At 38.2% G+C, this 21852-nt stretch overlaps 1 protein-coding gene and 1 long non-coding RNA gene across 3 annotated transcripts; both read right to left on the bottom strand.

Annotated features, from left to right (window-relative positions):
- Positions 1 to 706: 706 nt before the first annotated feature.
- Positions 707 to 18313, bottom strand: si:dkey-159a18.1 (sortilin). Of its 2 annotated transcripts, XM_041977914.1 has the most exons (21): positions 17561 to 18307; positions 16458 to 16520; positions 16201 to 16277; positions 16026 to 16122; positions 15374 to 15541; positions 15197 to 15270; positions 14964 to 15010; positions 12754 to 12890; positions 12562 to 12645; positions 11103 to 11163; positions 8320 to 8472; positions 6832 to 6929; positions 6618 to 6717; positions 6347 to 6521; positions 6067 to 6260; positions 3526 to 3718; positions 2398 to 2514; positions 2167 to 2311; positions 1969 to 2075; positions 1777 to 1894; positions 707 to 1675 (listed from the first exon to the last, which is right to left on the bottom strand). In XM_041977914.1, exons 1-21 carry the CDS (start codon positions 17957 to 17959, stop codon positions 1661 to 1663), a joined length of 2622 nt encoding a protein of 873 aa, XP_041833848.1. In that variant the 5' UTR covers positions 17960 to 18307; the 3' UTR covers positions 707 to 1660. The 2 variants fall into 2 exon arrangements, with proteins under 2 accessions (XP_041833848.1, XP_041833849.1); XM_041977915.1 differs by lacking the exons at positions 707 to 1675; positions 1777 to 1894; positions 1969 to 2075; positions 2167 to 2311; positions 2398 to 2514 and adding an exon at positions 2532 to 3027 and having other exon boundaries at positions 17561 to 18313.
- A 1372-nt stretch (positions 18314 to 19685) lies between these two features.
- Positions 19686 to 20759, bottom strand: LOC121634944. The gene is made up of 3 exons (XR_006009326.1): positions 20561 to 20759; positions 20242 to 20300; positions 19686 to 20114 (listed from the first exon to the last, which is right to left on the bottom strand). It is a non-coding gene; the product is annotated as an uncharacterized LOC121634944 (long non-coding RNA).
- Between the last annotated feature and the right edge of the window lie 1093 nt (positions 20760 to 21852).

Here is a 21852-nt window from a genome sequence, read left to right as displayed (position 1 = left end):
TTCTGTAGGATCATTTTAAAGTATACCTTACCATTTATATAACAGATTTTCTTTTTCTGTAAAATATTATTTATAATTACACAGTTTTCATATAGATTAGATTATATAATTAAGTTTATTGACAGTCCTATGCCCATTTTCACCAAAGGTGTACCTAGCTTTTAGGCTCAACCAATCACAGCTTTTGAAATGATGACTTATACCTAACAAGGAGGTCAACCACCGCCTCACTAAGACAGGAGTTTCTGTCCATTCCTTGCTTTGAGTTCTCTGAGAATGTTCTAGAATCAGTCCTAAGCTAAGAGTCCTTGCTACACATTTTTAGGCTAAGTTAGGAGCTCTCTGAGTGGATTCTCAGAATGTTTAGGAATAAGAGCCTGAAGCTTTAAATAAGAAATTTATAGATTTTACATCTACTGGAATTTAATAACTCATTTGAAAATTGTAATACAAATCATGTTGAACATCTCTAATAATGCTGCATTATTTTTCATTCTCTAATAAAACTGCATTAAACCTCTAAAGCCTTTACACCTGTTCTTTTTTATCATAGACCCTAAAGTTAAATTTATGTAACAGTGATCAGGTAAGGGTGCCACCTCAAAAACAGCCGCACACATTGAAATACTATTACTACTGAGCAGGGCTTGCTATGTAGCTATATACATTTATGTGTGTTTTACTTTTGAAAATATAAACTCAATGATTTGGAAACAAAAACTTTGGATTAAAAATTTTACAGATCACAGATTTATTTATTCTTCAAGAACAGAATCTACAGCTTCCCGACCAAGCCATATTTTTTTATTTTGTAGTTTTGCTTTATTTGTCAATAAAGACACAAAAGTGACTTAAAAAAAACTTCAGCCCCTATTGTTTATAAAATCTACAGTATAAATACACTATATGAGTCCATGTCATCAACAGCATATAAAATCGCTTTGCCTGATAGTTATGAAACAATTTGTCATGAGTAAGACATCTGTCATGCAAAATCTTTGTTGAGCTAACGTCCACTTCCGGTTTTCTTCTTCTTTACTAATTTTTAGGCAGACGGGACCTGTTTTATTACTGCCAGCGCCCCCAACAGTTATAAGAAGATATTTTCAAGCACATTTAAGGAAACGCTATATACCTTTATTCCACCAACTTAACTTATACCCAATTAAACTGCCCAAGTTACTAACACAAGGACAAATATATATTTTCATTATTAATTTAAAATAAATGGTAGCTACTGTATGTTATTAATTTCTGTTTTGTTTTTCTTGCAGTTTCTCTCCACATATAAAATCTAGCCTTTTTTAAAACTTTAACAAACAAAATCGAGTGAACATATGGTAACAGAGAGAATGTTATTTAGCTAATGCACATTGTCAGGAATGCTCTAGGTGTATTTTTACATACAAGAAAAAAAAGCAGAAAATGATGTGCAAAACAGTCATTGAATTAAAATAAAAAATACTGTTCAAATAAAAGAAAAAAGCAGTTTAAAGAAAAAAGTTCATTCATTATTTTCTTTTTTGTTTGTCATAAAAATGTAGAGCTTGATGCAACAGTCCTCCCAATAAAATGACAGGATAAGTCCAAGAAAATGTAGATGGCAGTCTTTTTCAGCGCAGCTGGTTTTAAATAATTCATGACATCCATTTAACTTGTATCATTCAAGAAGATCCTGGCAAAATAAAAACATAAAAGTGTAAGAAACAGGAAATTGATTTTTGTAAATTACACTTGTAAACTACAAAAGTACTACGATAGTTTTAAATTACTTACATCATCTGAGTCTTGGTGGCAGACTGTGCCATTGCTGCTGGTGGCACTCTCAAGATCGGCTGGGATGCAGTTATTATCATCCTGAATGCGTAGGTTGGAGAAACGATACACTGGTGCCCTGTAAAAACCACAATGATCAACTTCTGCTTCAAGCCTAAAGGAATGCATGCAGGAGTGTTGTTTCTAACTCACCTGGTTCTATAAACCACTCTTCTGACGGCAAGGACTGCAGAGATGATCACTACAAGGATGATGACAGCTGCTCCTGTGCACACCAGGATCAACACCAGCCTTTCTCTCTTGAACATACAGAAAACAACTGATATATCATGGAAATACTAATGATGAAGACGCATATATAAAGTATAGTAGCCTGGCAAACCTACTGACCGGTGTGTCAAAGTGTGTTACTGAAGATGTAGACTTAGCAAGAGGGCCTGGGCTGGGTTTAACACCACATGGCCGGATGACTGTCTGCTCTGAAAGATGAGGAGTGAATCCCCCCTCACACCTGTCACTCGGGACTTTACGGTACCTATAAACATGTAGAAAATGCAAAAAGATGTGTGAGAATGTAATAAGGATACACGGGTTCTCAGTTAAAATAGGAGTGACTGTTACCCTGTTGTCAGAAGCTCATCCTCCTCTCCAGTCAGACACGTCTCTAAGGTCTTATTTGGAGGACTTGGTTGTCTCACACACTCAGAAGTGTTCAAGTGACGATAGTAACCATAGTCACTGTTGTAAAGGAGAAAGAAAGGTTTTCTACACAAACTGAGCCTGAGAAAGCTTGTTGGTGAGACAAACTTGATTTCTGGAAAATATGGGAACATTTTAAAAATGCAATAAAAACCTTGAATGTGTTATTTGTTTATTGTGAGCACATTTAAAGTGTGATGACAGCAACATACAAAATGTTAGAATGGAGTCATGGAGTCACTGATCACATCCTGAATGGTCTTCCTTATCACTGGCACCCAGAACCAAACACTTTTCCCTAAAGCAGCTGAAACATGGATTCATAGCGCCATAGCACATATGTTCACTGTCTTTCTGTCCACCTGAGATAACCTTGTGACCTTTCTGGAGAGAGTTGATAAATCTCTTTCTCCTTGTACAGTTTTAGTTGACATATCTGGAAGCAGCGGTGAGTGAAACTGTGTTGAGTGAAAATGGTTTTCCAAGGTATCTCTGAGCCCATGTGGTCCATGTGTAGATCATGGTGGTGTGAAGCTTTTCATGCAGTGTTGCCTGAGGACACACAGGTCACCCAACAGTGGTTTCTATCCTTGACCTTTATACACTGAATATTCTCCATTTATCACAATCTTTCAATAGTATTATGCCCTGTAGATCTTGAAATACCAAAATTGTTTACAAAACTAAAAGAAAAAAAAGTTTATCTGATATAGTTTTGGCACAAAATGGTGAGCCATGACGATGGTCCTTTTTATACCCAATTGTGGCACCCTTACTGGTCACTAAATAATCTCTTGATGGTAGAATCTTAAAAAAAACAGTGTTGTAAATTGTATAAATCAAATCAGCTGATGCTTTCCAAATATAATAAAATTAATTAGTGAACACTCTAAAAAGTAATTACTTTCTCTTTTGTTTTTTAAGCATATAGTCAAACAAATTAGCAAATTTTAAATCTAAGTTTTTTCTGCACTTTAAAAAATTTCCCAACTTTTATGAAAATGTTTGCAAATTATGTGCAGGTCCAATAACACATTGTATCTGACGTACCATAAGAAGTCCTCTCTGGTGCACAAGCAGGAGCTTTGCTTCTTGCTCACCACAAAGCTTCGTCCATTTCTGCACACAGACTTCTTCTTTAACCTCCTGTATGTCTCTTTCATGCCCAGGATGCAGCCATTTCTCTCTGACTCCACTCCGTCTGTAGAATGAGCCAACCACTCCTCATAGTCCTGGTCTGTACCTGATGAATTCAGTGATAATGGTAACTGTCACGGGTAACCACCTTATAACAAAATAGCTCTAAATATACAAATTTACGGACAAAATTTTAAGGTAACGTCATTTTGAACTGGTGACGCAAATGTGCTGCAGTTGCACATGATTACAGCTAAATCTTAATAGTCATGTAACAAAGCCAAATGGTGCAGGAAGAAACCCGGAAAAGGTTCTTTAGGAATTTGGCTACAAAACAGTATTTCATGTTCCTTCAAATAAGTAAAAAGAGCAATAAAAAGAAGGGAAAACTGCTCTAAATTTGGCAGAAATTTTGGTCCTGTAGGACCCCATTAGACCCCACAGGGCTGAGTGAAGATAGATGATTAAAGACTGACCTTTGACAGCTACGTATAAACTAAAGAAGAAGGAAACTCTGAAGTGGTTTTAAAATATGGATGCTGTTATAGTTAAGCATTTAATTTTTTTGTATTTTTTCAAGAATGCTGAATTAAAAGATGGAAACCAAAGTTCCTGCAACAAATACAGTCATATGCAAAAGTTTGGGCACCCCTGATTATTTACAAGATTATTCTTAATAAAACATTGGTTGTTTGGATCATCAATTGCAGTTAAATATATCATATAGCAGACAAACACAGCGATATTTGAGAAGTGAAATGAAGTTTATCGGATTTACAGAAAATGTGCAATAATTACTTAAATGAAAATACGCAGGTGCATAAATTTGGGCACCCTTGTTGTTATGTTGATTTGAATACCTTTAGCAATAATTATTGGCGCACAAAATTTGTTTTGTAAGCTCATTGACCCTTGACCTACATACACAGGTGAAGCCAATCATCAGAAGGGGTATTTAAGGTGGCCAATTTCAAGTTTTTCTCCTCTTTGCATCCTCTCTGAAGAGTGACAACATGGGAACCTCAAAACAGCTGTCAGACGACCTGAAAACAAAAATTGTTCAACATCATGATTTAGGTGAAGGATACAAAAAGCTTGCTAAGAGATTCCAGGTGTCAATTTCCACTGTGAGGAACATAGTGAGAAAATGGAAGACCACAGACACAGTTCAAGCAAAGGCCCGGAGTGGCAGGCCCAGAAAAATCTCAGATAGGCAGAGGCGAAGGATGGTGAGAACAATCAAACTCAATCCACAGACCAGCTCCAAAGACCTACAACATGACCTGGCTGCAGATGGTGTCACTGTGCATCGTTCGACCATTCAACGCACTTTGCACAAGGAGATGCTGTATGGGAGAGTAATGAGGAAGAAGCCTTTTCTGCGCACATGCCACAAAAAGAGTCGCTTAAGGTATGCTCAAGCACATTTGGACAAGCCAGCTTCATTTTGGAATAAGGTGCTGTGGACTGATGAAACAAAAATGGAGTTGTTTGGACATAACAAGGGGCGGTATGCATGGCGAGAAAAGAACACAGCATTCCAAGACAAACACTTACTGCCCACAGTAAAATTTGGTGGCGGTACCATCATGCTGTGGGGCTGTGTGGCCAGTTCAGGTACTGGCAATCTTGTTAAAGTTGAAGGTCGGATGGATTCTACCCAGTATCAGCAGATTCTTACAAACAATGTTCAAGAATCAGTCACAAAGTTGAAGCTGCGCCGGGGCTGGATACTTCAACAAGACAATGACCCTAAACACTGCTCAAAATCTACAAAGGCATTCATGCAGAGGAACAAGTACAATGTTCTCGAATGGCCATCTCAGTCCCCAGACCTGAATATTATTGAAAATCTGTGGTGTGATTTAAAGCAGGCTGTCCATGCTCGGAAGCCATCAAATCTGACTGAACTGGAGATGTTTTGCAAAGAAGAATGGTCCAAAATACCTTCAACCAGAATCCAGGCACTTATTGGAGGTTATAGGAAGCGATTGGAGGCTGTCATTTCTGCAAAAGGAGGATCTACTAAATATTGATGACATGTTTCTGTTGGGGTGCCCAAATTTATGCACCTGCCATTATTTGTTTAATTAATTATTGCACACTTTCTGTAAATCCAATAAACTTCATTTCACTTCTCCAATATCGCTGTGTTTGTCTGCTATATGATATATTTAACTGAAATTGATGATCCAAACAACCAGTGATTTATAAAGAAGAATCTTGAAAATGATCAGGGGTGCCCAAACTTTTGCATATGACTGTAATTCAAAGACCACCTCAGAGTAGAAGCGTTGATGTACCGACCACCACGTGGATGCATAATGTACAAAGAGTTCGCACTGATTGATAATATTGGCTCACTGATCAATAAATTGGTGTATTAATGTAGACTGTTGTACCCCTAGTTCTATGTGATATGGTAGTAGATGTTATTAAAGTGTCTCGACTTACATTCTCTGGTAATGAGGCTCTGGAAATCAATGGTGACGGCCACCCACATCGGCTGGCCGTCTTCCTCAGGCCTGAAGCCCCACACGCTGACACTCATAGCTTTGGTGCCTGGCTCAGACGCTAGTCCAGCAAAGAAGAAAGGCTGCTCAGTGAAGTTGTACGGCTTCCAGCACTGGCCTTCATCAGTGGAGAATCTGATGGTAAGACAGCCTAAATGAACTTCAATTTCTAAAATGAAATTCCCTGGGACTAACAGAGGTCAAATAAATCTTTCAAGTACTTGATAGTCTTGACTTGTCCTTCATGGTGGGCTTCCACAGCCACAATGAGACCCCCAGAGTCCAATATGCTGTAGTGATGAGGGCCCCTCAGTGTACCCCTCCAGTTGTAACCCCCGTCTGAGGATACAAACACATCTGCATGCTGCGATGATGACAAAGAATCGCCCACACTGCCTGGTGAAAAGAGATCTTCCATTTATGTTTGATCATTTATTAGATATAAGGGAAACATTTTTGGCCGTAAATGCAGGTGAAGTTCTGTTAAATTACCGTGAGCAACAACAAGACCAATGGCAGTCGGCTCAGACAGAGCCAGCATGGGGACTATGTAGTTCTTTCGACTGTGTTCTCCATGAATATGAAGGTTGCACTGGGAAAAACAAACACATGAAAAGGTTTGGTGAAGACTGACTGACTTGAAAGACCAGACCTGGATTTGAAAAAACAACAAGGCTGCCTTAAGACGTTTTTCTGTTAGACATACACTTTTGACATGATCTCCACAATCCACATTCTCGGGCTTGTTAAGCTGCCTCCACGTCCCTCCTCTGTTGAAGGAAATTACAGATCTTATCCGGCCATCTGCAACGTAACAAAGTGCTTAGGTCATTATTTGCTTTACTTGTTTTTACCCATTGGAAGATAACCAAATTAAAAAGAAAATAAATATGCAGAATTTAGAGGATTTGATTTTAGCCTTTGCAGTCCTTATGTTTACTGTAAATTTGCCAAGTCAGGACAAACTAAACACTGAGAGTGAGTTAATGTAGTAAAGAAAATGACCCAGAAAGACTTATGCAGAGCAGTCACACTGAAAACAGACCTCGCTAAGTCTGCAGCTGCATGCACAGCTGAGTCATGCCACTATCACGGCTTGAGCTGGTTATTTTATTGGACGGCTTTCCCTGTCACATGCATAGAAAGGTAATTGATTTACTTACAGAAGTATGTTTGATGCAGTGATCACGAGTGTGTGCTGATATGTTTAGCTGCTGACAAAAGAATGAGCTTTATCTGAATTTTGCCTTTATAAGTAGCCAATCAACTTAACTAATTAAAAAAAAGAAAAAAGGAGCTAATAGATGTAGAAATATAAAAGTTTGGAGTGAGTCCATTGAGTCTAACTGTGCATAGTAAAAGTCTAGTTTTGGTCAGATTAACACAGTTATCTTTTTTTCTTTTGTATTTTCTTGTAAACATGTTAAGTTTTCCTCTTTGATCTTTCATGCTGATTTTCCAGAAGCAGCTCAGGGCTTTATCAGTGTGTGCTTTCACTCACACTTCAGCTATGTGCTTCCTTTGCTATTTTTCCTTTAATGTAGGATACACTGGACCATCTTCTATGTTTGAAGACAATCACGCAATTTCAGCAGAATTAACAATGAAATTCAGCTAGTTTAATACAGTAATACAGCATGAGTCATTCTTATTAAGCAATAAGTATTTTTTATTTTATTGTTTCCCCTTTTTTCAATTATCAGTCTCGTTAATAAAATAATATTACCAAGGTGATACCCATATTTATGCAGTCTGCATGAAATAATAGTAAAAAATCACACAAGGTAAAATAGGCCAGTTTATTTAGGTTTATTTGATTCATCTTTTAAACAAATGGAGTTTCTCTTCAGCAGTTACATATGTTACAGCCTTTGCAGGTAAATTCTGTTTGTGTTGTTGTTTTTTTCTTAAACCCTCATGAATTCTCCTTCACGTCTTTGCTTGACTGATTATGACATAGTTTCATCAAGGTAAAGGGAAAAACATAAGCTTCATTTCAACTGGTAAACACAATATTAAAAACCAGCTGTTTACTACTGATTATAAAACTGCCCATGCCTCAGAAATGTCACCAAGTTGGAACTGACCAAAGAATTCCTTTTGAAGATTTAATCAAAAAGTAGTTCAAAGACCTGCAGATCAAATATGACTGAGTGCACAGATGGACGAAGAGCTAGATGGAAAAGAAACTTACCCACATCCAGTTTATTAGTGAGGTAAACTCCTCTTAGTGATGTAATGTTGGTGAAATCGCTCTTCCTCTGTCCGTCAAACAGGTGGCGCTCCAGTGACTTAGAGAACAAGATCCCGCGATCATCTGACGTGTACATCGTCCCAAAGTAAGTGTCTGGTGTAAAACAGAAGACACACCTGTCTATGTCAAGTGGGAGGCTGTTCAGCTCAGGTTCAGCTTGAAGACCATGTAACTAACTGCTGCAATACAACCCCAATTCCGTAAAAGTTATGAACAGAATACAATGACTTGTAAATCTCGTAAACCTGTATTGTATTCCCAATAGAACTTAAACAACATACCGGATACTTTTTACCAATTCATGGAAAATATTGGCTCATTTTGAGTCTGATGGCAGCAATAAATCTCTAAAATGTTGCAACAGGGTGAAGTTTACCAGGGTTTGAATTACACTGGAGCTTTCGGGAGAGCCGCATACCAGGACTTCACAAGTCCCATGCACACGCATACAGTGCATGTTAGAGGAGTCAAATGCATGGTTAGATGTTCTGCTACTACTGTATGCTGTGGATACTATAAAAATAATGCATAAACAGCTAAGTTATTATTAATGTCATTAAAAACAAATTCTAAATTTGGCATTATCTCAGCAAGAGATGGATATCTTGAGCATGTAGGTGTTTTGTCACCAAATCCACAAAAAATCCCTTTATCCTCCTTATTTACTAAGATTCTGATAATTTTCCAGCTGTCATTTTAAGTTATTAGATGTCCAGTAACATTTTATTACTGGTGCTATTTTAAAAATCAAAATTCTGCATTATCTTGGTGAGCGAAGCTGATTTTGGGCATTGTCACAGCGGCGAACGAAATCCACAAAAAAAAAAAAAAAAGCAAAGTTTTAACCTCCTACTTTATGGAGATTCTAATAGTTTCAAGTCTTATATTTACATTATTAATTTCATACTACTACTGGTGATATTTGTAATAATTTGGAGTTGTAGCTGCTTCTTCACAGCAGCAAACAGAAGCCTGCAAAAACACTTTATCCTTATTTATGAAGAATCTGACCGTTTTCAAGCCTTACATTTAGAGGGTGGCTGCAGGCTGATCCATTTCATACATTAAACAACCACTCAGTCGACATTCTGGTCCACACTCCTTACCAATGAACGGTGAATGGGATTTATTGGTACTCGTATTGGTACTCGGTATCTGCAATTACTCAAATATAAGTACTTGTACTTGTGTTTGAAAAAATGTGGTATTGGTTCATCCCTATTGCAAAGAAACATCAGGAGCCTTACTGAAAAATTCAATGTAACCTGAAAGTGGAATATTTAAAGAGCTTTCCCGTAGATTATTTGAATCATGGTGGAGCATCTCCTCATGTCTGGAAACGTCTGGGAAGTGAGGAGACCAGTTGCTGGAGTTTTAGGAGAGGAATGTTGTCCCATTCTAGTCTGATGCAGGATTTAGCTGCTCTACAGCCCTGGACCTTTGTAACTGGAATTTTGGTTTCATGATGGTCCACATGGTGAAAGGTCTGGACTGCAAGCAGGTCAGTTCAGCACCTGGACTATTTAACCTTTAATTGTGGATTTCAGGGTGAACTGTGTTTACAAACAGATTTCTTGACTCCATCCAGTGATTTCCAATAAAGAATGATGTCTGGTTTTAATACAGTGCTGCCTGAGGACCCCAAGATCACACGCATCCAGTTTGACCTTCAGCGTCATCTCTTGTCTACAAACATTCCTTCTGATTCTCTGAAACCTTTGTTTGTATTTTACGCTGTAGATGATTCAATCTTGTTGAACTTCTCCCCATCTGTACACCTGAGAGACTCTGCTTCTCTGAAATGCTCTATCTTTTGCTGCCTGTTCCAACTTTTTAGAGATGAGTTGCTGCCGCCAAATTCAAAATGAGCTCAAATTTTCCATGAAAGGGTAAAATGTCTCAGTTTCAACATCTGATATGCTGTAAATCATTACTTACATTTTACACAGTGTCTTAGAATCTTTTAGAGTTTTGAGTCCCATAAAATAGAGTCAGCAGGTAGGAACAGGCGTCATAAAACTTTCTATCTCAGCAACAAGTAATGAATCATATTTTATGTGTGTGACTACACACATGTGTCAAGTAATGCATGAAGGACAGGCCAAGCTGGCGGCAGTGATGTGTGTGTATGTGAGTGTGTGTGCATTTGTGCTGCACCCTGATCTAAAGATATAATTGTCAGCTTTTGCAGTGTAACCTTAACCGGCCTCCTGTCAGGCGACAAAAGATAAATCCCCTCTACCCCATACCTCCCCTATTTATCCCTGCAAATCAAAAGTCCCTTCATCTGACCTAAACAGCAAAAACTGAAGCAGCCAGCAGAGGAAAAAAGGGAATTATGATAATGTGTGAATGAAGAGAATAGAGTAAGAAAAATAATAAGTGAAAGAAGAAAGCATAGCGTGAAAGGGGGGGAGGCAGGGAAGGAAAGGAACAAGAAGAAGAACAAGGAACAAGACTTGGTGCTGGAAATGCTTACACAAACACTCACTCAGTAAGCTGATTTGTCAGCAATACGAGAACTTGTGAAACCAGTTTCTGTTGAGCCTTTCTATTACAACAAAAGAAGGGTGAGAGCTATAAATTTCATGTTGTGCGGGCAAACGCACAAATATGTGTCTGGCATGTTGCTAAGACTTTGTAGATGTGTGCCATGTTTTTCGAGTGGAAAATATGGACAAAGAGATTAACCATGTGAGTGTGTTGCTATATTTGTCTGGTACCTCCTGGGTTGTCCACATGCATGAAGAGCATATCCTCATCTCCATCTAGGATGGAGTAAAACTGCAAACACAGAGAAGAAGAGAGAAAGCACATGTGGGTCAGAAAAACTGCAATTGTAGGTTTTTTTCTGTTTGTTGTTGTTTTTGATAACCAATTTAATCTTCACCATAAACTTTGTCTAATTACTGGGAGAGAAAAGCTGTGTTTGGGGTGTCAACAAGATGTGCGGGTGGATGTTTCATCAGAGGAGGCGTGTGTTCAGTTGGTGCTGAAAACGGAAATGTTGCCACTTTTGTATTTACTTAAACTGAACAAGCCTCTATAATGTCCCAACAGGCCAAAGCATGCGAGTGTGTTAGTATTTAGAAAACATTAATCATAACTGAGAGAAGAGTTTAGGAATCACAGATCTTTACTCTTTTACAGATGTATTGCGGATAAAATCTGTTTCCTTAGTTATTTTTTCATCAGTAAAACAAGTTAAATATCTGGAGTTGAGATCAAAGAGAGAAACAGACCATCCTGGAGCTGCAAAACATATCCATCAGAGAGATAGTTGCAACGTTACAAAACAAAACAAAGGAAAAGAACACACAATAGAGTAGAATAGTAGATGATACCAGGATCCTTTTCTGTGGTTAAGAAAATTTTCACAACAAGTAGCCAAATGCAGAACACGCCCCAGGAAGTAGGCATATCATTGTCCAAGTCTGCCATATCCAGAAAGCAAATACAACAAGATGCAAACTATTAATTTCCCAAAGAAATAAGTAACCAGATTAGACTGGTAATCCTGCTTAGAACAGCTCACTGTCCAAAGTATAATAGTATGATCTGAGGAGGCAGTGTGCAGTTATGTGCTGTCGATGATGTGCAGTAGTTTCTAGGAGGTAAAGATGTGGAAAGTGGAGTCAATCAGCTGATCTAGACCAGACCAGTCTCCATTTCACATACAGAAAACTCAACCTACTGCAGAAACACCCACTTACTAACAACTTAATGCATTCACACAGCATTTGTTGTAATAATAAAATAAGTTTTTTTAACCTGGCATATTTGTCAAACTAAAGAACATGGATCGTTATTAAAGCTGTGATTTTTGCTACTGAGCAGCACGTAGAGCAGCATTCATTCATTTCTTAGTCCCTTAGAGCATAGACCAGTGTTTCTCAGCCAAATTTCCTTGAGGACCCCCTTCATACATCTACTAAAAATCCATCGATGGAATATTCAAATTCTTCACAAAATAGACACAGGTTTTTGTTTTTTTTTTAGATTTCTGAAACTAATCCCATCTTTACTTTGAAGAGACTCTGTCTCACTGAGGTGCTCTTTTTATTTTAATTTAATTTTTTAACATGTAATATGTTTTTAATCTTCCACTGTGAACTTAGAGCCATATTATTGCCAATAACGTTGAGCAAGAAAGAACATTAAAATACATTTATTTTCTCTTACCTGCTCAGTGGATGCAGAAGGAAGTAACGCTTGACTGAAGGTGTCTCCTTGGTCTGATGAGAAATACATGACCCGAGGAGATCTCTAGGATTAACAGACTGTGTCAGTAGATAGGCAAAGATTATCATGTGTCGGATTTTAAGTCATTTGTATGCTGACGTATGTGCTACAGGACTATCCCACGCAGCTTACCGAGTCCTCCATCACTGAGAAGAAGAGAAAAGCTCCAATGTATCCAAAACTGTAAATGTCCTCATGAATTGTGGTGAAGGTCTTTCCCAGATCTTTCGTCCTCTTCAGCAGCAAATCTCCTCTCTCATCTGCCTCAACTAGAGTGACAAGAATATGAGTGTGCTTAGTGGAAAAATCTTTTGCTCACACGTCTGTATTTGCATACAGCATAAGTTTTTGCATAAAAGTTTTTAGCATTTCATGTGAGAAACTGATCTTTAACCGGCAAAATAAGGCATGAAAGTTAAATGTTATCTTAAAATTCTTTCATTTCTTAGTCCAAATGACCTTTTTTTTTAATTGTTTTACAATGTTTTACTAGTTTTTGAGTGTTTTTTTTTTAAATAAAAATGTATTTCCTCCAAAGTGATGAAAAATATCTATAAAATTAAATATTAAATTGTGGGCTGAAGTTGTCATCACAATCACAGGCAAAGCTTTGACATATTAGTTCCAATATTCATTCACATATATAAAAATGTATTTATGTATAGATAGTAAATTCTAAACACACCCCCAAAACACATTTCATTTACTTAAAATAAGTTTATCTGTGATTAAATAGATAACCTATAAACCAACTACATTTAAAATGTGTCTACCATGAGAATGTGCTATAAATGAGACGCATTTATCTGAAAATTTTTCATTTTGCTGTATATTCAATCATGGGGTCCCTGATTAATTCAGTTCCCATTTAAAACCACCATGGAGCCACAAAGATGCTCCTGAGGCAAAAGGTGACTTTGTGCCAGTAGAAAGCTAAACCCCCTTTACTGTCTTTCTGATTCTCTGATAGCCTGGTAAAACTACAAAAATAGCCACCTCTAGTTGGCATCACATTAAAAACTTAAAGGATGCATACAGTTCTTTAGAAATAGTTGCTAAGTATTGAAGACCGAGATGGGGCCAAAACATATTAGCTGGAAATAATATAGATGTCTACAATGCTGGAATTTGGAAAGCTTGGAATTAGTTACGTATGCATGCACTGAATCACTTATATTAAGATCTGCTTTGCTCCAGTATTTACTTTAGGCAAGGTATGGTTTGAAACATAAACAATTTATTATCTTGTGAGCATCAAGTCCAACCAAGTCGATTTAATACTGTTTGATTTTTCCTGCTATGCAATACATTGGTATCACCAGTTGTCATCTACACGCACCAAAGCAAACAAGGTTTATAAAAGCCAGCTAGGGATATCAGAGCATCAAACAGTAGCCTAACTGTAAAATGTTTTTTTAATTAATCTCAGAAAGCGCTTGCGGATAGCAGGAGTAAAGAACTTCCTTTTGACTGGCAGAAGCCTCCAGCAGAACCCTAATGAAAGTGTCCATCATCATTAAAAAGGCAAGTAAAAACAAAGGTGCTTCTAAAAGTCAGGCATACTTCCAAGTCAGGATATTCAGAAAATATGAAATGGAACAGTACAAACGTGTCAACAAGTCTAAACAACAACCCTATATCCTACACATGAGAGCAGAAAAAAACAGCTGCTAGCTGATTTCACAACAGCCATTTAAATGAGCAATTTATACTTTGTTGTTCTAGGAAGGATGCTATTATGTTTCTAATAAGTTTATGATGACTGACAACAAAAGGAGAGAAAAAAAATCAAACATTCGCTGCTAATATCAAGATCTCTTCCGTTGGCACCATCTTTGACAGGCATAAAGACCAGTGAAGATAGACAACAACAAATTCACCAAGAAATGATCCCTTTAAAGGATACTTGACATCAGAAGAGTCCTTCAGTAATAATTTATAATATAGCTAACAGCCACATTTATAGCTGTTAGCCACATTTTTAGCTGCTTGCTACATGTGCATCTGTTAGTAAGAAATTCAGCTGTTAGCTGCATTTTAAGAACACACATTTGAGAGCTGAAGGCTATATTCATAAACACGGCTTCAAATGTGTTTATTGATCTAGTTCTTGGATTGTGTTCACTGTTGTTTTGGCCATCTTTCCTTGTTGGTAATAAATTTAAATCAGCTTCCTCCATAATAAATCATCAGTGTTTCAACTGGCAAACATGGCAACTAAATGGCTTTAATGTTCTTGCATGTGATTATCATGTTTAGACAATTGTGAGGCTGTTTTAATCCTCTTGCACTTATTTCCACCATTTACTACCTTTTTAAAGTTACTTTTTCTTGTTTCTTACCTGCATCTACTCTGCTGCAGCTGAAGAACAGATTGATCCCTGCCCCCCTAATAAAAAAAGTAAGTTACAAACATTAAACATAACCACAAAAAATGTTGCTGTTATCTTATGAGATGGTTTTGATGGCCACTTTTTTTTCATGTAACTCTATTTAAAGCAAACTGCCTCATGCTGAGTGATTTTGGATAGAGTCAATGGTCCACTTTGACTAATTCTGTTCTAATTATTCTCACCATGAGAAAGAATGCACTCCATCATGAACTTTTGTCCACTTAATCCCAAAGTCCAGAGAGAGCCAGAGATCACCCTGCAAGCCAGGAAATAGAGGAATGTTTGCTTTTACTTCAAGGTGTGTCCTTTGATAAAAATCTAGAAGACATGGGCAGGGAGATGAAAATGAAAAGACTCACATCGATGCTAAGACCCACAAGGTAGTCTGGGTTGAGGAAGTGGTATGTGATTGGTTGAGCCAGGTGAAAGGGCAGCTGGATGAACTTGAAGGTTGCACCGGCATCAGTGGAGGTGAAGATGATGCCGCCTGGGTGGTTAACAATGGGAGTGTCTGCAGTCAGTATCACCTGTAATCAAAATCAGTTGAGGTAGAATGTGAGCAGTCTTTCTGATTTCACAGGGGGAAATAGTTTAGAAGAAAAACTATTTCTTTCTGCACTCAATTTGTCATATAAAACATGCAACAGTGAACAACATCCCTGTGTAAAAATGATAAAAATGGTCTCAATTTCTGTGGAAGTGTATTTAAAGAATTCAGCTGTAACACTGAGAGGGTGAGTGTGGTGTAACAGTAAACATATGTCTTAAGTGAATTGTAGAAGGTGCAAGATGTCTTCACACTTTTGTGTCGCAACCTCACAAACTTCTCAACCACATGCAAAACAGTTAAGTAAGACTGCCCTTGCACCACAAGCCCAGGGTCACAATCCTTTTGTTTTCTCACCCATACCAATCTTTTATCTGTTTTCAGTCATTTACGAAAACAGTGGAGGCCTGTAAAGCCTCCAGTTTAAGAACCACTTTATTAACAGGATGCAGCTGTTCACTTACAGAGCTACCCGGTCCAACACTGACTCCAAACTCCTCCCTGATGAAGGTGTGGTTGATGCGCTGGGAGATGTCATGGAAAGACTTGCCATAATCCGTACTGATGAAAGCAGAGAGACAGTTTTTTAACTATTTCTAAACAGAGTGGTGTGAATGTGGAGATAGGACACTGGCTCACCTTCGGTAAAGTCGTGAGGAGCCTCCTTCAACGAAAGAATCAAGTGGGGTGTTGATTGTTGAAAGTACCAGGATCACCTAAGAAGAAATACGGCATGGTTAAAACTTCATAGAGCAGAGTCAGATTCCCAGTTCAGGTGGATCCATTCATGATCATTTCAACTTAAGTGAGACATATGCATTCTTAAAGAAGTGTTTTTGGCCTTTTTTTTTTTTATAAAATGTAAAAAACAAATAAACAAAAAAAAAGACACTTACTCCTGTTCCATCACCAACCCATGTGAGAATCACATGGGAGCCATCATCACCATTAAACCCTGTCTAGGAGGGAAAGAGAAAAGAAAGGTTCACATGTCTGAACATATATCTAGAGTTAAATAAAACAAACTTTACTAAATACAAACACAATTTTTTACTTCCTCTGGTGGCACATGAGGGAAAATGTATTTTGTGATTGATAATTAGAATAATAACAGATAAATAGTTAAATGTTATTGCCAGATAAGCTCTGGTGTAGACCTAAAACAATGCAAAAGACTACCTTTGTATCTATGAACAAGGGTAGAAGGTTAAAAATAAGTGTTACAGCTGATTTTATTGATCAAAATATACCCCAATGACAGCTGGGGAGGGAAATCATGGTGTATGTGTAATTCTGTGAATAATTGATGGTAAAAACTTCATTTTCAGACTCATCACAATTTCAGCCTTTGTGAGACTTGACAGAAGTGAAATCGGACGCATTGATCAGTGATGGATGCTCCTTGATCTGACAGCTTACATCCGATGCTGGCTTAACTATACTGAGGCATTCCAGTACAGAACAGCTCTGTACCGGGATACCCTTTGGACCGACCAGCTGGGGTGTTAGAAGAGAGGGGGATGATGGATAGCTCTCATCCATGTTGAAGGGCAGTCCCCCTCATTCCCCCCACCACCCCACACCCCTCTGGAAAACTTACAGCCCTGCAGAGCTCCTTCAGTGACAGACTGCTGCACCCAAAGGGTGAAAACCAGCACTGCTTCCAGCAGAAAAGTCATGCACATTAGGCTGATTTGAGTTTCTAAAACGACTGGGGGTCTGGCTGAATGTTTGTCTCTTTGTCTTGGTTCTGTGATGGAATAGCTCTCCCCCTCGCGACCCATTTGGATAATCCGTTATCTCATGAAAACGAGAAAAGAAATGTTTGTTTTCTCGAGATAACAATAATTATCCTGCTATCACGAGAAAACAGAAGATTTGGCAAGTTATTATAGGCTAGTAATTATTATAATGATCATCTCATAAACTCATCAGCAAGATTAAAATCAATGTGATTAATAGTCTAATGAAGAATAATAACAACGCAAATCAATCTCACCTCATAAGTGTTGTCATCTAGAACCTCGTGCTCGGCCGGGGTGAGTGGGATCCGACAGGAGGTGAAGGCAAGACCATGAGAGGGGTTGGAGGGGCTGCTTGTATCTCTCCTGGGGCGTGCGCGCACCTGTCCCCGGCTCTCATTCCGCTGTGTCCGGCGGAAAGTCACTGTCTTCCCCCACCGGCGGCTGCTGCTCGCACTCCCCAAAAGAAAAAGGAGAGGGACACACAAGCCAGCAAGGGCCACGAGTCTCCAGTGCATGTCCACAAGGAGGGGACCTCTCAGAATAATAAATATACGCGTTAGTGACCGAGATGCCCGCCGACACTGTCTCGGTCGGTGGTGTTGCGCTTTAGAGGCAAGTGAGGGGTGGGAAGTGCTTGAATTAGTCATTAACATAAAAAAGGTTTTGTGTTTAGTCAGCAGGTGCTTTTGCCCGCATGCTGATGTCCTGATGCTGGGAGGATTAAGATTTCAAGAGATGATATGAACCCATGCCACCTGCAGTGAAAATAGTTTTCCTAACGGTTTGATTGATGGTTCATGAACTGCCCAAAATATCGGAATCCCATAGAGAATATAAGTGAAAGCTGAAAAGTCTTAATAACTTCTCCATTCCAATGTATGAGGAATATGTGCGGCATGGTGGAGTAAAGAAGTAGTTGTAGTTTAGATAAATCAACGCAAGAGGTCGACGTATATTCATGAAGCAAGTGCACGAGGCATTTCAGTGCTGTTACGCAATACGTTTTGTAGATTGTTAATACAAATGAGTAATTTGCAAATAAAGACCTGAATACGATTTTGATTTTTTTTTGTAATGAAACCAACCGTGACATAGGCCTAATAACTTCTTGTATCCAAGAGAAACTAAACTTAATGTCGTTAATGTGTGCGCCATAATAATTGTAGGAAGTGTAAACAGACATGACCTCATTCTAAAGTGTTTGATTTACCTTTATAGAGCAAGAACAAAGAGTCTTCAGTCGAGTGGAGGAAGATTCAGAAAAACTAACTAGTAATTTTACTGCCGAACAGAAGCTTTACTTTTGCTGCATTTACAAAAACAGGCTTTGGAAATCTTCAAAAAGCTGCTTCCTTTCACATGGTTATATTTAACTATATGTTTGCTGGAATGATAAATGGTTTAATTTAAAAAAGACTAATGATTGTGGTTTTTCTGGTTCCAGTGCCATATGTCATGTGAGTGAAGACAAACCTCTAAAACAGATGGACTCATTTGTTGCAACCTCAGGAGGCTCATAAAGTCTAAACATATGAAGAGTGGCTTTGTTAGGAGTAAACTTGAATGACTGGTCTTTTTTTTTTAATGTGTGTGTGTGGAGGTGTGCAAGTATTAAATGAACCCTCTATTATTATTATTATATAATTTCAACCCAGTAAGTGGATATACTTTACAGAAAAACAATGTTAACCTTGTCTTTCAGGATTAAGGCGGGACTTGGAAATGAAGGAATAGTAGTGTATAAATAATTAAACTCTTGAGGGGACAAGACCTGGTTAAGTGACACACACACATATCATTATTATCATCATTGTCATCACCATCAACACTTCTAAGTTATTTCCTAAACTATTTCAACACCTTAAAAAAGGAGTTTAATTTATCAGCTTACATGTGACATATTAAATGCGTCATACTGTTTTCTCAGGAACAGGGGTGAGTCATTAAGCAAGTCTTTTGTTCACAGACTTATATTGATGAAAACATATACTTTCCCCTGCCTGTTCTCCTCACACTCATAAAACAATATTTGATCTTTCTAAGAACAAATATACTCAGCAAATAAGGCAGAAAAGATGCTCAGAGCTGCCTCAAAAAGTAGAAATCTTTGATTCCTGCCCAGGAAAGACAGACATGAAACTCCGTATCTAGTTAAGGGGCTGCTGTTGCGCAACCTCCCCAATCATCTTCATTTTCTTGTCCTTTAGGGAGCATGGACTTTGTCAGGACCTGTTGATTATGTGGGCTTGCAAATCCCTGCGTCATCTTACTGTTTAATCCCAGTACATTTAACAACTTGAGTTAACTTATGACCTGTGTTCAATGTAGGGCCTACAATAAAAGTACACCCATTACAACAAATAAAAAAACAATATTTTATCCAAGAAACAAAAGGTTTAGTGCAAATCATTATTCAGTAGTGCAGTAACATTAGTCCAAGATTTTGTAGTTACTCTATATTAGCTGCAACATTGTTTTGACAGGAGATGAGCAAACAGAAACATGATCTGGGGTTCACAGACAGAACAAGTGCGCAATGCCTTTCCTAAAGGTAAGGATACAACAAATACATTACAAGCCCTTTATGAGCCAATGTTTTTAGTCATAGATGGTCTTCGGGGGTCGTTGCTCAAGGATGACTGTCTCTGAGTTTGTTCCGGCTCCAGTATGTAGCGGTAGTCCGGGCTGTACATGAGACCACCAAAGGAGTCCACTATGCCATAAAAAAACGCAAGAACATAGAGCCCTGTTACAATGCCATAGAGCTTAAGCACTCCTGGCACCATGATTCCCAAATGGAGGAGCTGCCTGCAACAATTAGGGAAGATAAAAAGTATAAGTGGACATGTTTTTATAGACAGATCGTTTAAAATTACTTGTTATCCGCAGGGTAAACATCAAGAAAAAGTGCAAAGAATAAAGTGAAAGTTCTTACCTTTAATAGATGTTATCTGTGAGGATGCCAGAATTATGAATCTTCATCAACAGGAAGAGCTAAGGGAGGAAAAAACATTTGGATGAGGCATACTTTTTAAAATATGTCCCGCTATTTTCGTATTAAATTGTACTGAAATGGACTCAAATATACAGAAAACCTAATTGAACCCGCTCAGAAGGGGGGCACCTCGAGCACCGCAACACATGGGGTTTAAAAAGGATCAGAAGACCACACATTGATAAAGAGCGCGATCGATTAGATGTTTATCCCTTATTAGCAGGCAGATCAATAAGCAGCCAGAGTAAAGTTGCATTACCAGGAGCGCGGATGTGGAGCGTTGCCTCGTTTCTCTCTCGTAGCGGTTTTGGTCTCTAGCAACAGACGCGACAGCCGTAAAGAGACACCTTTGTGTTTTGTCGAGCAGCAGTTGACTGAATTTACTTCTAAAGCGCTGAGAAAGTGTTCGCTACTCAGCTGCTTTCACTAATGTGCTGGATCTCAGAGAGCAAAGCGCTGCAGGCAGTTATGACGAGTAATATGACATCACAGTAGCATGTTACTTCCTGTCTCTTGGTCCTGTAGCGCTGGGTTTTTCCATGGGGCTTTCTGAGACACACTGAAAGGACTTAACGGATTTAATTTTGCACATTCACTTAATTAGTTCACTTCAGGACACAGGAAATGACTAAGTGAAATATTTTAAATAAAATATTAAATACCATCTTAGTGTTTGCATGTTTAAGTGAAATTGACAACAGAATTATACAAATTTCAATTAAGTGAACACCAAAGGAAAGTAGGAAAATAAATGCCCCACAGGTGTCAAGTTTAATTATTCAGATTCCTAAAACTTAGCCCACCACCATCCCTCTAGCTTCTCTAATACTGTTGCACCAAAAGCACAACACAAACACACCAAAAAATCTTTTGGGTTTAAATGAAAAACAACCATCTTTGATAAATGGAAGCATTTGACCTTGGACAAAAGAGAGAAAAAAGAAAAATAAAAAGGTTAAAAAAGTGAAAAGTTTAATGTTGTTTTAATTTTGATTATGCAGCAATTTCCCAGGTTAAAGCCACACTATTAAGCTTTGGTAGAGTTTTCTAGATGGCTAATTTGGCATCAACCTTACATCCTACCTGTACTTTGAGCTCTTTCCGCAGTCTGCTCTGTCATTTCTTTCTTTCCTTTTAAATAATGTCTTCTTGTGTTTCTTGGCGCCTTTAAAACTGACCATTGCGTTGATATCCAGTTGCTGGCATGTGATGCAGAATCCTGCTGTAAAGTCGTTCCAGAAAAAACGAGTTGTGAAGTGTGATTACTCTGCCTCATGCCTCTGCACTTCTCCTGCAAAGTATACAATGAATAGCAGTGTGCCCTCACAAGAAGTCAGAAACACACATTTTAAGGGCTGAAATTACATAGTGACTTTAAAATCACCTAAACTAATCATGGTCACAGATAGAGCAGATAGAGTCTTTCTTTGAATGAAATGGCCACGCATAAATGTTCAAAAAAAAGCATTTTATAGTCTGTCAAAATAAAATCCAATCTTTATTCATATAGTATCTACAAAGTGCTATACAACAAGCATAAAACAAATACAT

This window comes from Melanotaenia boesemani, chromosome 23 (assembly GCF_017639745.1).
Source record: "Melanotaenia boesemani isolate fMelBoe1 chromosome 23, fMelBoe1.pri, whole genome shotgun sequence".
Classification (NCBI taxonomy): domain Eukaryota; kingdom Metazoa; phylum Chordata; class Actinopteri; order Atheriniformes; family Melanotaeniidae; genus Melanotaenia; species Melanotaenia boesemani.
Note: the sequence above shows the minus strand (reverse complement) of the source record. Positions and strands in the feature narration are given on the sequence as shown.